Here is a 13,058-nt window from a genome sequence, read left to right on the forward strand (position 1 = left end):
CACATCCCAGACAATGGGCGGCCAGGCAGAGACGCTCCCCACCTCCCAGACGGGGCGGCGGCCGGGCAGAGGCTGCAATCCCAGCACCCTGGGAGGCCAAGGCAGGCGGCTGGGAGGTGGAGGCTGCAGCGAGCCAAGACCACGCCACCGCACTCCAGCCCGGGCAACACCAAGCACCGAGTGAGCGAGACTCCGTCTGCAGTCCCAGCACCTCGGGAGGCCGAGGCGGGCAGAGCACTCGGGGTCAGGAGCTGGAGACCAGCCTGGCCAACATGGCGAAACCGCGCCTCCAGCCAAAGGAGAAAAAGCAGGCAGCGGTGGTGGCGCGCGCCGGCAATCCCAGGCAGCCCGCAGACCGGGGCAGGAGAATCACGGGAGCCGGAGGAAGGGAGTCTGCAGCGAGCCGACTAGATTCCAGCCACAGAGGGAAGAAAAGACAAGAAAAAAGAAGAGAAAAGAAAAAAGAAGGAAGGAAGGAGGGAAGGCAGGCAGGCAGGCTGTTTTAAATAAGATTTATGTTTATATAGATTTGCTTTTAAAAATTAGAAAATACTTTTAAAGTGTACGATTCAGTGTTGTTGTTTTTTTGTTGTTGTTTTGTGGGGTTTTTTTGTCTTTTTTTTTTTTTTTTTTGAGACGGAGCCTCGCTCTGTCACCCAGGCTGGAGTGCAGTGGCGCGATCTCGGCTCACTGCAAGCTCCGCCTCCCGGGTTCACGCCATTCTCCTGCCTCAGCCTCTCCGAGTAGCTGGGACTACAGGCGCCCGCCACTACGCCCGGCTAATTTTTTGTATTTTTAGTAGAGACGGGGTTTCACCATGGTCTCGGTCTCGATCTCCTGACCTCGTGATCCGCCCGCCTCGGCCTCCCAAAGTGCTGGGATTACAAGCGTGAGCCACCGCGCCCGGCCTTTTTTGTCTTTTTTAAGACGGAGTCTTGCTCTTCGCCCAGGCTGGAGTGCAGTGATGCGATCTTAACTCACTGCAACCTCCACTTCCCAGGTTTAAGAAATTCTCTGCTTCAGCCTCCCGAATAGCTGGGATTACAGGCACGTGCCACCCCGCCCAGCTAATTTTTTTGTATTTTTAGTAGAGACGAAGTTTCACCATCTTAGCCAGGCTGGTCTCTAACTCCCGACCTCATGATCCACCCGCCTCAGCCTCCCAAAGTGCTGGGATTACAGGCTTGAGCCACCATGCCCCGCCGATTCAGTGGTTTTTATTATATTCACAAGGTGTGAAACCATTATCACTGCCTAATTCTAAAACATTTTTTTTTACCCCAAAAAGAAACCTGGACCCATTTGCAGTCAGTTGCTCCCCCTTCTCTAGCCCCTGGCAACCACTAATATACTTTCTGTCTCTATGGATTTTGCCTTTTCTGGACATTTTACAATAAACGGAAGCATTCAATGTATGGCCTTTTGTGACTGGCTTTGTTGTACTATAATTTTTTTTCTTTCTTTTTTTTTTGAGATGGAGTCTTGCCTCTGTCTCCCAGGCGGGAGTGCAGTGGCGCAATCTCGGCTCACTGCAAGCTCTGCCTCCCGGGTTCACACCATTCTCCTGCCTCAGCCTCCCAAGTAGCTGGGACTACAGGTGCCCACCATCATGCCCGGCTAATTTTTTTGTATTTTTAATAGAGACGGGGTTTCGCTGTGTTAGCCAGGATGATCTCGATCTCCTAACCTCGTGATCCACCCACCTCGGCCTCCCAAAATGCTGGGATTACCCACGCCCGGCCTCTTGTACTATAATCTTTTTAAGGTTCATCCATGTTTCAGCGTGTGTCAATACCTCATTTTTTCTGGATGAATAATACTTCATTGTACAGATATGCCACATTTTGTTGATCCCTTCGTAAGTTGATGAACATTGTTGGCTATTATGGATAATGCTACTGTGAAGATTCATGTACAAGTTTTTATGTGAACTTGTTTCCAGTTCTTTTGGGCATATACCTTGGAGTGGAATTGCTTGATGTTAATATAAATCTATGTTGTTGTTTTTGTTTGAGACAGTATCTCACTCTGTTGCTCAGACTGAGCAACAGACTGGACTGGACTCACTGCAGCCTGGAACTCCTTGGCTAAAGTGATCCTCCTGACTCAGCCTCTTGAGTAGCTGGATCACAGGTGGGCCGCCATGCCTGGCTAATTTTTAAATTTTTAGTAGAGACAGGATCTTGCTATATTGCCCAGGCTGGTCTCAAACTCCTGGCCTCAAGTGATCCTCCTGCCTCAGCCTCCCAAAGTGCTGGGATTGCAGGCTGGGCCACTGTGTTTTCAGCCTATGTTTAACTTATTTTGAGGAACTGCCAAACTTTTCCGCAGCAGCTACACCATTTTACATTCCCACCAGCAGTGTATTAGAGTTCCTGTTTCTCCACATACTCAGCACTTGTTATTGTCTGTCTTTTTTATTATAGCCATCCTAGTAAGCATGAAGTGGTATTGAGTCTTGGTTTTGATTTGCGTTTTCCTGCTGACTTAATGATGTTGAGCATTTTGTGTCTACTGGCCTTTTGTATATCTCCTTTGGAGAAATGTCTTTTCAAATCATTCGCCCATTTTATAACTGGGTTGCCTTTTTATTGTTTAGTCTCTCATCAGAATTATTTAAAATATCTCCCCCTAATTAATAACAATTAAATAGAGAATTTTTCTTGAATGAAATAATTTGGTGATGTTAGAATAACAGAGTTTATATTTACAATATATAAAGTAAACGTGCAGGCCACACAAACTTAATGATTATTTCTGAACAACAGTAAAATAGCATACTCAGCTGTTTACCAAAAGAAATGTGCTTGTTTACTTTTTGTAATTATACTGCCTTGTTTTGGTAGGATTTAGGGACTATGCAGAAGTAGTGGGTTGGTAATGAGAGCTTTAAAAATTGCATTTTAAGGTAAAAGTTTTTAGAAATTAACTCTAAGATAGAAGTGGTAAATAACATTGAAACCTAGTATTCAGGTATTGACCCAGAATTTTCTGATATTTATTTTTAATAACTTAAAGAAGGGACTTGAAACTTACAAGAATTTTCTTGCTGTTTAAATAGGACCAAACCAAGAAAAAAATAAGTAGTGAAAATACTTGACAACTTTATGGACTTACTGGATACTTCAGCATATTTTTCACGTGCTTTGTTTGTTTGTTTGTATGAATTCTGAGGTATATGTTGATACTTTTTCTCATATATAAGGATTTATGGGTTTTGTTTAGTGTAGGGTTTTTTGTTGTTCTCCCATTCTTAGTTAAATATAGAGAATCCAAGAATGACTTTTAAGTGCCTTTAGGTCCTGCCGTTTGCTACGGTTATAAATGTTGCCACTTGCTTAGCCCTAATCCTAGTCCCAGCTCTGCTATTGCTTAAAAACAACTCATTTTAGAACTACTTAGTGAGGAGGGCAGTGATGAAGCTTTCTTGCTGATTGGGAACTCAAATAATAGCTTAAATCTGTAGGGTATAATGTCTTAAACTTGTTAAATTCAAGTTTGTTTCTATTAGAATTAGAACTATATATGATTTCTGTGTTGGAGATTCATTAAAATGTCATATTTATTTTTAATAAGAGGACCTAGATACAGAGGAAGGTGATGAGGGAAAAAAAAACCTCTATTTTATTTTATTTATTTGTTTATTTTTGAGACAGAATCTCACTCTGTCGCCCAGGCTGAAGTGCAGTGGCTTGATCTCAGCTTACTGTAACCTCCACGGAGCTCCCAGGATCAAGCGATTCTCGTGCCTAAGCCTCCCGAGTAGTTGGGACTACAGGTGCATGCCACCACACCTGGTTGATTTTTGTATTTTTAGTAGAGACGAGGTTTTACCATGTTGGCCAGGCTGGTCTCAAACTCCTGACCTCAAGTGATCCGCCCACCTCAGCCTCCCAAAGTGCTGGGATTACAGGTGTGACTTGAGAACAAAACCTTAGTAGCACCTATTTGTAAACAAATGGTTTTTTAAAATTGAAGGTCATCAAGGCCAAAGGCACCATGGCAGATTGTGACATATCTGAAGTGGGAACAATGGAAGAGTTTTAGGGTTCTTCTGGGGAGCCATTCTAGTCTGCTCAGCACATAGAGGGGAGCAAAGGTAATCAGGAAAAGAGTAAGGGCACACTCTGGGTGTGAGAAAGTGAAAGGCCATCTGAATTCTCGGGTGATTGGATTATTTATTTATTAGTGATGGAGGCATAGGTAGTTATAGGTAGTTCTGTATTAAACTCTACTTTATATGGCCTGTGTAGGTAATTGTGTAACTCTATTTGGAAAAAATGCCATTTAAATCATATTTCAGCCAGGTGTGGTGGCTCACGCCTATAATCCCAGCGCTTTGGGAGGCTGAGGCAGGCGGATCACTTGAGGTCAGGAGTTTGATACCAACCTGGCTAACATGGCACAACCCCATCTCCACTAAAAATACAAAAATTAGCCAGGTATGGTGGCGCATGCCTGTAATCCCAACTACTTGGGAGGCTGAGGTGGAAGAATCACTTGAACCCAGGAGGCAGAGGTTGCAGTGAGCCAAGATCGTACCACTGCACTCCAGCCTGGGTGACAGAGTGAGATTCTATCTCAAAAAAATAAAAATCAAAAAATAAATCATATTTGAAGTTTAGTAAAATTGATCAGAATTTTAACAGAAATTATATGACAGGAAGAAAAATCCAGTGTCCAACAGCTATTTATTATCTATCACAGTCACTCAAAGGATATCCCCCCTACCCTTGCCCAACATCTCTGTGCACTGAGAGCAGAAGTTCCCAGATCTGTCCCGGTTTTCAGATCTGTCTCTCTGAGACAACCTACAACCCAGATTCTGTGACAGTTAAAGTGGACTTGGGCTTCCACTGACCCAGTTGATAGAAGAGACTGAGCATCTTTCCAACTCTAACCCCAATGTGACAATGCCGCGTATTCTTTCAGAAAGCATCAGGAAAGAGCCCGAAGATCCCTGAGCTCCAGGGACATGGCAGGGAGGCTGCACAGAAGGGTTCCCAGGGACGGAAAAGGGGAATCTTAAACATAAATTTTGGAACCAAGTTATCAATTTTATAGCACACTCTAGTTCTAGCGCACATGGTTCCTCTACTTGTTAGTGAATGCCTGACTTGTTGCCCCCAAAGTGTAAAAAGATGTATATTTAAGGATTCCATTGTTCAGCAAGTTATTGTTCATGCAGATGGCAGGCACTAAATACTTACTCTTTTTGCAGGTGATTGCCTCTCCCCCCAATCCCCCTACATTGCGGTGTTTTGTTTTACACAGCTTTCTTGATGGAGCCTAATCTTATCACCAGCATTGTAGAAGTAAGCCAGAGTGGGAAGCCTGTACAGTGAGGTCTTGAGATTATACCATAATCATAATGGTGTTTTAAACTGTTTTTCTTTTTTTTAATTGAAAAAAGTACACTATTCTAAAGTAGTGAATTTTAATGGAGCAAACTCTTCACCTGGAAGTGTTTCTTTTTTCCTTACCAAAGTGAAAATTGGTGGTTCTAAGAAGGCTGGAATTTATTTGCACTGTCATCTTTTACTATGGTGGGGGATGATCAAATTTAACATTTCCAAGTTGCCAGGAGACAGGCAGCCTATCTTATAAATATTGTCATAGAAGACCTCTTAACCTCTTTGTTCTTTGGATTTCTGTATTTCTTAAAATTGTCATGCTTCCTTTCTGAGACCTAAATTATGCAGAGGTAATGTGATTACTTTGACACCAAGCTCAGGAAATATAAAACGGGTTAGATATAAACCAAGCTAGGTTTAAATGAAGTTCATTACTGGCTACAGTATATTAAGGGAATATATTCGAAAAGTCCGTGTTTGCCTTTGTTCTTGCTGCCGACTCTTCTGCTTCTTTGTGACCTTCCCACAGCACAAGAGTGGTTAGGTGTGAGGAGGCTAAGAATACCTTGCCAAGAGCTTCAAACAATGTTAAAACCAGTATTTTAGGTGAACCGTGGTCCAAAGAACTCTCTTTAAGTAATTCCTAGTTCAGTGTCCCAGGAGCATTTGGCTTTACTGCAGCTATTTTGGCCACATGTCTTTGTTTAAAAGGAAAAATTATCTTAGGTTATAATACAGTTATTTTGGGAGTACCTTAAGTTTAACATTAGTTTACTAGGATTCGAAAAAGTGTACCCAGATGGTAGATGCTGATGAGAATTTGACACAAGAATTCATTTGAAATTGAAGCTTTTGTAGTATTAGTCAGAAAAATTTATTGACATCTGGTTTTGAACAGCATAGTGAGTGGAGATTGAGATGATCAGTTAAAATTTAATGGATTATGGCCGGGCACAATGGCTCACGCCTGTAATTCCAGCACTTTGGGAGGCCAAGGCAGGCAGATCGCCTGAGGTTGGGAGTTTGAGACGAGCCTGGCCCACGTCTACTAAAAATACAAAAATTAGCCAGGCCTGGTGGCACACACCTGTAGTCCCAGCTCCTCGGAGTCTGAGGCAACAGAATTGCTTGAACCTGGGAGTTGGAGGTTTCAGTGAGCCGAGATCCCGCCATTGCTCTCCAGCCTGGGCAACAAAAGCGCAACTCCATCTCAAAAAAAGAAAAAGAAAGAAAATTTAATGGATTATGGAGCTCTACTTCATGTTAGTACACCTCAGCCTCTCTGTTTTTCTGTCTCGATTCAAGATAGAGTTCTTTGTAGCAGTATGGTTTAGAGGTGGTATGTATTTTACAAGTATGTCAGTTGGCTCTGTATATCCTGATGATACTGAAGCCAGGACCAGACCCCTACATCAGTTGTATCACTAAATATTCTGTTATTAATTTCCAGATTGACTCCTAGTCCCAGCTAACTGATCTTTTAAATTAATATAGTTCATTGTCACACTGGACTGGAAAAACCAAATGCAGTGTCTTTATTCTATGAAGATGACTTGTGTAGACTATACAGACTAGCAACAGCAGACACTTTCAGTGCAATTTATTTTAAAAAATTGAAGATTTGGCTGGCAGAAAAGTTGCTGAGATAGGGAAAAGGGGTATCTATTGACAGATATATGTAGAATTAGGGAAAATTTTATGTTTTCATAAATGTCTCAATTATTTAAGATTTAATTTGGTGTGCACGCTGAATATAATGGTAACATGGTTTGTCTGTGATTTGTCTTTTGTCTTAACAGATTATTTTTCTAACTTTAAAAAAGTATGCATCACTTGAGGCCAGGAGTTGGAAACCAGCCTGGGCAACACAGGGAGACCCCATCGCTACAAAAAATAAATTTTAAAAAAAGTTATCCAGGGTCGCAGTGTGCCATAATTGTGTCACCGCACTCCTGCCTGGACAATAAGAATGAGATCCTGTCTCTCCAAAAAAAAAAAAGTATGCAAGTGATAAATATTCACTACAAAAAATTTGAACATGCAGATACACAACAAAAAGGAAAAATTCCCCTGTACTCCTATTACCTAGAAATAACAGTGTTGAACTGTAAATGTCTCATTCTAGGCCTCTTTTCCATTATATGTCTGCCTTTTTAAAAAGGATTATATGATGCATATTGTTTGGCAAATTTAGCTTTTTTCATGTAATAATAGTACACCATAAATATCTATTTGAGTAATGAAATTTAATTTTTTTTTTAAAGACGTAGTCTCACTCTGTTACCCAGGCTGGAGGGCAGTGGCACAATCTTAGCTCACTGCAGCCAAGACCTCCTGGGTTCAAGCCATCCTGCTGCCTCAGCCTCCTGAGTAGCTAGAACCACAGGTGCATGCCACCACTCCCAGGTAATTTTTGTATTTTTTGTAGAGACAGGGTTTTGCCATGTTGCCCAGGCTAGTCTTGAACTCCTAAGCTCTCCTAATCTCAAGCGATCCCACCCACCTAGGCCTCCCAGAGTGCTAGGATTACAGGTGTGAGCCACCATGCCTGGCTGAAATTTAATGTATACTTTTTTTTGACACAGAGTTTCACTCTGTTGCCCAGGCTAGAGTGCAGTGGCACCATCTCAGCTCACTGCAACCTCCGCCTCCTGGGTTAAAACAATTCTTGTGCCTCAGCCTCCTGAGCAGCTAGGACTACAGGAGTGTGCCACCATGCCTGGCTAATTTTTGTATTTTTAGTAGAGATGGGGTTTTGCCATGTTGGCCAGGATGGCAAAATTTAATTTTTAATGGCCGTTTAGTAGTCCTTTGTGAGATGTACTGTAATTTATTTGTCTCCTATGATTGGAATTTAGGTTGTTCCTAATTTTGCTGACACGACACTTACATGTACCCTTTTTGTCTCTTTGAATGTTTCCATAGAATAACTTCCTGGGAGTAGAATACTTTTCTTAAAAGATTTGTGCATTTCAAGGCTTTCAAAATACGTTGCCAAATAGCTTTCTAGAAAGGCTATTTATTTCAGTTTTTGGGTTCTTATCTTTCTAATTGGCGTTATGCTTACATTAAAATATGAAATCTTTATTTAGTTGCAGAATGAAGAAGAGTCTGGAGAACCTGAACAGGCTGCAGGTGATGCTCCTCCACCTTACAGCAGCATTTCTGCAGAGAGCGCAGGTAGGTAACAGGGCAAGGTGATTACGGAATCCTTAAAAACACTCTGTGCTTTGACATTACAGTTTAAAAAAAAAAAAGTTTCAGAAGCAGTCGGAAGAAAGGTTACAAAGCGAGTCTGGATTTTAAATAATTGAGAAGTGGATACATTTAAAAATCACCCCCAGTCTCTTACATTCATCTAGGAATGTCTTTTGGTTCAATTGTTATATATGTACTCTTAAGGGAATGGCTGGGTTTTGTCTGCTAGAGTTAGTGGAACTCCTTTTATTTCAATTCAGCTAATCATCAAAAAATTGTGACTGTTAAAATTCTGCAGCATATTTTGACTACAAGGATGAGTCTGGGTTTCCAAAGCCCCCATCTTACAATGTAGCTACAACACTGCCCAGTTATGATGAAGCCGAGAGGACCAAGGCTGAAGCTACTATCCCTTTGGTTCCTGGGAGAGTGAGTATAATTTGCTATGTTACTTGATGGCTGTTCTGTGGGAATTAAGTTATTTTCATTATCCAATTTTGATTCATTACTTATGGTTGTATTGATTAGTGAAAGTAGGGCTAATTTTAAAAATCAGGTACATTTGCTTTGGGGATAATAAACTCATCTCTTCTTAAAAATGACAAGGTAAATTACTAGTCAAACCTGCTCATTTTTCCTTCATCTCTCCTATTACCACTAATTTTTCAAGTCTCCTGGGATGGCTGAAATATCTTGAAGCAGAAGCACACTAACGTTTCCTTGATTCTGCACACTTAATATTTTGCTGTTGGGTGGATAGCTGCTAGGGAGGTCTAGGAAGAGAATAAATATGTGCAAATTTATAGAATTAAACTCATAAAAGGGATCTCCACATTGATTTAGATGAACTCCGTTCTTCCAGCAGTCCAGATTATGTCATTTGTGGGGACATAGATTCCATCTAGCCTGATGTTGATTCATGGAGGTGGAGATTGGGATGCCATATAAACCAGTGGAGATTATTGGGCACTCTTGGTTCTTGATGTCAGATATGTAAGTGCTGCATTTGTCATTTTGTAAATATTCATCCAGATTGAGGCTGATGAAGGTAGGGCATTGGACCAGATGCTGGGAGAATGGAAGCAGGATAAGTCCCCAGAAATGTGAGGACCATCAGGCCTCTAGGCTCTATTCTAGCAAGTAACTGGAGTGAGTGATGAGCAAGTGCAGAAGCCTAGTCTGGGCAGTGTGATGGCATAGGCCCAGATGTTCCCCTCTTGGCTTTAAGATAGTAGACTGTTTACAGACCACACCTACTGTGAGGAGCGGAGCTCCTAAAATGATTGCTTGGCAGAAATAGTTTATGAGCCCAATCTAGGATGATCCTAAATGGTGATAATGTGCATTCAGTTGTTATAGGTGCCAGGGAGAAACTAAGAACCCTAGTGTCTAAGGGCAAGACCATCATAATGTAACTGCCGTATACTGGAAGCAAACCACATGCTTGGTACTGTGCTTGATGCTTTTATATATTTTGTATATTGTTTCCAGTCTTCACAGTAACCTTGAAAGGTAGAGATTATGTTATCTCCATTTTGCAGATGTGAAAAATTTAGGTCCAGAGAGAAAAAGTAATTTTCCCAAAGTCATGTGACTGATAAGTAGCAGAAGTGAAAGTCAAACCCAGATATTCTAGAATCCAAAGTCCTTGTTTGTTTCACTGTACTCTGCAGACCTGTTGCAATATATAGTAAATAGATCAGTATGGAAATTAGCTCTGATTAATCACAGAACTCTTCAGAATACTTTCATTTGATACAAGTACATATTTAGGAACTTCTTAAAGGGCTCTAGTATTCAGCAGACATGTATAAAGCACTTTTTAAATATAAGATGCAGTGTATTTTACAGTGGATAGGTAAAAAGCTTTGTATAAGGCAGTGTTCCTCATTGTTATTCAAAAGCCTAAAATCCAACTAGGGTAAAGGGCCCAGAGATACTGATAACTAAGACACGTAAGAGCAGTGAGCATCAAGAACTGAAACTTTTTACTGGGTGATCATAGGGGAAAATGAGATTTGATGTGGGCCCAGGGTTTTGATGGGTAAGAACATTCCAGAGGGAAAAAGCACAGAAAGCAGGTGTGAATTCAGCCAGGTGAGGGCAGTTCTGTGGATGTAGTAATTGGCTTTGTATGAGCAAGAGTTTGTGAAGGGAGATAGAAAGTCATGACTAGAACTGTTGTTTATAGAATCCTTGGAATGTTAGATGGGGGTATTTAAACTTCATATGTAGCTTTTAGAGAATCCTTCAGAGTTTTTGAGCAGGGATATGAGAGGATTTGTGTGGTGTTTTGGAAACATTAACTTGGCAGCAATTTCTAGGATGCATCATGATAGAAGAGATACCAAGAGGACAGGAAGAACAGTTAGAAGGCATTTGTAATATTATTAGATGTTACTTCCATGTATTTTTTGGAGTATATCTTTGAGTAGTTATGCAAAAAACAATTAGCTTTTAATTTTGGCAAAACCTTATTCTGCTAATATGAAGTAAGAATACTAGGTATTTAATGTTTTAAAAAATTAATTATAAAACAATTCATTTTTATAGAAATTTCAAACAATAGAGGAAGTATGTTAAGTTAGAAAAGGAAGCTGCCATTGCCACCGACTTCCCTTTCTGTAGTTCCCACTCCCCAAGGGAACCACTGTTAACAATTTGGGTCTTCCAGACCCTTTTCTGTGTACAACAAGTTTTGATATTCCCTAAAATATTTTTCATTTGAGGAGCCCTCATTGAACTGTGTACAAATCTATCACTTCTAAGTATATATTCAATTATTTTTAAATATCTCAACACATACCTATATCAGTTAAAAAGATAGCCCAAATGTGTTGGTATTGTTCAGGATCATGTTATTTCTAGATCTGCAATATTATGTTATCAAGTTAGGATGGAAAAGATCTTATCTGCTGATAAGGTTAGAAGTGAGATTGTTTTAGATCTGTGTACCAATACAAATACATGCTTATGGAGTTGAGCAGTGGGCAGTTCTGTGGACTGTTCATGTATGATCATACTATTCTTTTTTCCCCTATATCAGCCCCTCATAAAACACTTGAGCTGGTTGATTTTATCTTTTTTTTTTTTTTTGAGACGAAGTCTCACTCTGTCGCCCAGGCTGGAGTGCAGTGGTGTGATCTCGGCTCACTGCAAGCTCCGCCTCCCAGGTTCATGCCATTCTCCTGCCTTAGCCTCCCAAGTAGCTGGGACTACAGGTGCCCGCCACCACTCCTGGCTAATTTTTTTTGTATTTTTAGTAGAGACAGGGGTTTCACCATGTTAGCCAGGATGGCCTTGATCTCCTGACCTCGTGGTCTGCCCGTCTTGGCCTCCCAAAGTGCTGGGATTAAAGGCATGAGCCACTGCACCTGGCTGATTTTATCTCTTTAATAGACCCTGGATTACTAATATTTTAGGTCCTAAACAGGTCCTTGATTACTGATATTCTAGAATTTAAACCAAATGTATAAGTAAATTTTATCTTTTGTCTTTTCTTGAGGTATATTTTTTTAAAGGAAGAGTAAATAGTTCTTTGTGAACTTTTAAATTTTTGAAGTGTATTATTAAAGAACTTGGGTTATAAGATGAAAATTTCGTTTAGAAAACTGGGGATAGAAGAAAGATTTGCTTCTTTTCTAATTATATATTAATAATGCAAAATGGAATTTTAAACACACATTGAGCCTTTAATGCTCATAATTTTGAACTGAGCCAAAGCAGTAACTTTTTTCCTTGCTACTCAAATTTACCCCTTCATTTTTCTTTATATCTTCCCTTTGCCTAGAAATAATTCTTTTTCTTTTCATTTAGGATGAGGATTTTGTGGGTCGGGATGATTTTGATGATGCTGACCAGCTGAGGATAGGAAATGATGGGATTTTCATGTTAACTTTTTTCAGTAAGTATGTATGCATAGCAGAGCCACCCCTACAAACCAGAGTGCTTTGGATTATGGGTGAATCTGACTGAATTAAAATAACTAGTTGAGCTAATATATTAATACATTATGTTTATTTGGTGCCTTTTACTGGAATGTTCAAAGCTTAATATACCTTTGTTTTAATATCCCTTCTCTTTGCCTTCTATTTTCATGAATATCTGTGGAAAATATAATTAAAGCAGTTATGAGGATGCTGCATTTTTACATGAGCTAAGCTTCATCTTCCAGGTCTGCAGGGCCCTTTTGCATTGCTTCTACTCATACTTAATCTGTAGAATAGGAATTAAATGCCTTTGATGAATTTTGCTTTGAAAGCTTCTTTTTTCTGACAGATCAAAGTCAGCCTGATTTTCTCCCTTCATGTTACTTTGCGTTTATCTTTTTGTGTGCCTCACATAGAAGTGAGCAACCATTTCCTTTATTTGTTGTATTAGAAAGATAAGAAAATGTAATGCTTTTAGAGGTGATGTTATATAAGTTGTCAAAATTCAGAGAACAGGAGGATGAGTGACTCGAATCAGATTATTTGGGGGCACTTATTTAATGTTGAAGGCATTTAT

The 13,058-nt window shown here is 40.3% G+C and overlaps 1 protein-coding gene across 1 annotated transcript in view; it reads left to right on the plus strand.

Moving 5' to 3' along the window:
• NDFIP1 (Nedd4 family interacting protein 1) overlaps positions 1–13,058 on the plus strand; it is a 47,411-nt gene that overhangs the window by 17,899 nt on the left and 16,454 nt on the right. The window contains exons 2-4 of the mRNA XM_032158205.2: positions 8,447–8,534; positions 8,851–8,981; positions 12,369–12,456. Coding sequence (XP_032014096.1) covers positions 8,447–8,534; positions 8,851–8,981; positions 12,369–12,456 — 307 coding nt within the window. The remainder of the gene's footprint in view (positions 1–8,446; positions 8,535–8,850; positions 8,982–12,368; positions 12,457–13,058) is intronic.

This window comes from Hylobates moloch, unplaced genomic scaffold (assembly GCF_009828535.3).
Source record: "Hylobates moloch isolate HMO894 unplaced genomic scaffold, HMol_V3 SCAFFOLD_6, whole genome shotgun sequence".
Classification (NCBI taxonomy): domain Eukaryota; kingdom Metazoa; phylum Chordata; class Mammalia; order Primates; family Hylobatidae; genus Hylobates; species Hylobates moloch.